Source organism: Aplysia californica, unplaced genomic scaffold (genome assembly GCF_000002075.1).
Source record: "Aplysia californica isolate F4 #8 unplaced genomic scaffold, AplCal3.0 scaffold00126, whole genome shotgun sequence".
Classification (NCBI taxonomy): Eukaryota; Metazoa; Mollusca; class Gastropoda; order Aplysiida; family Aplysiidae; genus Aplysia; species Aplysia californica.
In genome coordinates, this window is record NW_004797396.1 from 543,689 (window position 1) to 546,496 (window position 2,808).

General features: G+C 43.1%; 1 protein-coding gene across 1 annotated transcript in view; it reads left to right on the plus strand.

Annotated features, from left to right (window-relative positions):
• The window catches only part of LOC100856796 (neurexin), a gene marked incomplete in the record, with an annotated part of 101,003 nt that overhangs the window by 71,162 nt on the left and 27,033 nt on the right, over positions 1-2,808 (plus strand). The window contains 2 exon segments of the mRNA NM_001253763.1: positions 854-1,032; positions 2,303-2,474. Coding sequence (NP_001240692.1) covers positions 854-1,032; positions 2,303-2,474 — 351 coding nt within the window.

Genomic DNA, 2,808 nt, shown 5'->3' on the forward strand with positions numbered 1-2,808 from the left:
TATATATATATATATATATATATATATATATATATATAAAAATATATCGCTATAGATATATGCGATATATATACACATATATACATATCGTTATATATGTAAGTATTTGTGAGAGAGAGAGAGAGAGTGTGTTTTTTTTTTTTTTTTAAATATATATATACATATATATATATATATATATATATATATATATATGTATGTATGTATATATATATATATGTATGTATATATGTTATGTGTGTGTGTGGGGGGGGGGGAGGGGGATCGGGGTGGAATAAAAGAGAGGGGCAAGAAAGAGGACAAGGAGAGAAAGAAGTCCACATGCATACAAACAGGGCTTGTCTATCTTAACCTTTGCTTAAATGAAATCCATCGGAAAGAAACAGACCAGTTCTTTAAGTCCCCAATACCCCCCGTCGGGAAGGTCAGACATAAGTAAGGTCTCAGCAAATAGTGTGTATTTTTCTTTACTTCTTCCACCTTTGACCTCATCGACCTCATATGAGCCTTTTCCACAGGCCACGGTCCTTTCTCAACAGAGCGTGTATACGTCTGATTTGTTTTGTCATGTGTGGGGTTTCCTTTTTTTAACGTCGACAAAAACGATTTTGTGCGTTGTTAGCAGGTGCTCTGGTGTGGTTTGCTCCTTCCTATTAAACATCTATCTTCCTCATCTCTCCTCCTTTTTTTGTGTTTGTTACTTCCTTGTAACACTTCTAATCTTTGGCATTTATACGACCTATATTTCTGTTACAAAGTGCCGTTAAAAAAACTCTTACTAATACGAAACCAAAAGACAATTAGTTTGAACGTTAGTAACTGTCGTGCACTCCTTCTTTCTCTTCATCCACAGAAAGTGTGTCCTACAAGTTTGGGCCCGGGCCCGGTCTCATGACCTTTGCCCACCTAGCTGATCACGAGCCGTCCACAAACTTCGACAATCTGGCCTTTGGTTTCAAGACCTTTCTGTCACACGCCATCCTTCTCCGGATGGACAGTCGGGCCTACGACGACTTTATACAGATTGAACTGGTCAGTAAACTGTGTGCGTGTGGGAGGGGGGGGGTTAGGGGTTGGGCGGGGTTGGGGGTGGAGGGGGTATTTCGAAGACATTTTTGTTTGTTTCATTGTTAGTTTGTTTCGTTGTTTGTTTGTTTAATTGTCTGATTGTTTCTTTGTTTGTTTGTTTACTTGGGGGTTGGGGGTTGATTTTTGATGATTGGTTGGTTGGTTGGTTGGTTGGTTGGTTGGTTGGTTGGTTGGTTGGTTGGTTGGTTGGTTGGTTTGTTTGTTTGTTTGTTTGTTTGTTTGCTGTTTAGGGGGTGGAAGAATTGTATAAACGTGTTTGTGATTTTTTTTCTTTCGTGTCCAAATAACCCAATAGTGTCGGTGGATAAGTGGGTTGTGGTTTAAGTTTGGTATCAATTAATGTATCTTGTATAGTCGTTTCAAGATTTCTTTTGTCTTATCTTTTTTTAGAATACGAACTTGTACGTTGATAATTGAGGCTCTCTTCTTGTGAGATATTTTGTAACAAACAGAATTTTAAAATATATACAGCCTTAATTTCCTCCCTCTTCTTCTGTTTGTCTCTCTTTCTCTCTGTGTCCCTCTCTTTCTCTCCCTCCGTCTGTCTCTTTTTTTCTCTCTTTCTCTGTCTCTCTCCGTTTCTCCCTCTCTCTCTCTCTCTCTCTCTCTCTCTCTCTCTCTCTCTCTCTCTTTCTCTCTCTCTCTTTCTCTCTCTCTCTCTCTCTCTCTCTCTCTCTCTCTTCCTCCCTCACTCCCTCACTCACTCACTCCCTCCCTCCCTTCATCTCCCTCTCTCCCTCCTCAAAATTTGAAACTCTTACTCTAACCTCGACGTTTACGTGTACTTGGTGTACAACATGGGCCTCTATTCTCCGTCTCTCTCTCTCTCTCTCTCTCTCTCTCTCTCTCTCTCTCTCTCTCTCTCTCTCTCTCTCTCTCTCTCTTTCTCTCCCTCTGTCTCTGTCTCTCTTTCTCTCTCTCTCTTTCTCTCTCTCTTTCTCTCTATCTATCTATCTATCTATCTATTTTTCCCCCTCTCTCTCTGTCTCTCTCTCTCCCTCCCCCCATCACTCCCTCCCCCCTCCCTTCCTTCCTCTCCCTCCCCCCTCCCTCCCTCTCTCCCTCCTAAACATTTGAAACTCTTACTCTAACCTCAACCCCTCCTCCCTCCCTCACTCCCTCCGTCCCCCCTCCCTTCCTTCCTCTCCCTCTCTCCCTCCCTCCTAAAAGTGTGTGAAACTCTTACTGTAACCTCAACCACCTCCTATTTCAGGCTGACGGCTACGTTTACTTGGTCTACAACATGGGCTCCTTTGACCACCCTCTTGGAGACTTCTACCATAAGGTCAATGACGGTCAGTATCACGTGGTACGCTTCACCCGGGCCGGACCTAACGCCACCCTCCAGATCGACGCTGATATGCCGCAGACCAAGCATCCAACAGGTAGGATATCTCCCCTTTGTGTGTGTGTCTTATTTGTCTCTTTAACGTCGTGTCAGTGGCCAGTTTTTCCTTCGGTGTAGTGTAGTTAAGTGTTGTTCGTGAAAACTGGGCAGAGGATACACCTGGACTTGAAGTTATGTTTTTAAACATTCTTTAGACTTTAGTGAAGAAGAGGAGGAGACAAGGATGGAGAGAGAGAGAGAGAGAGAGAGAGAGAGAGAGAGAGAGAGACAGACAGAGAGAGAGAGAGACACAGAGAGAGACAGAGAGAGAGAGAGAGAGAGAGAGATGGGGGGGAGGCAAGAGAGAGAGGGGAATAATGAGAGAGAAAGAT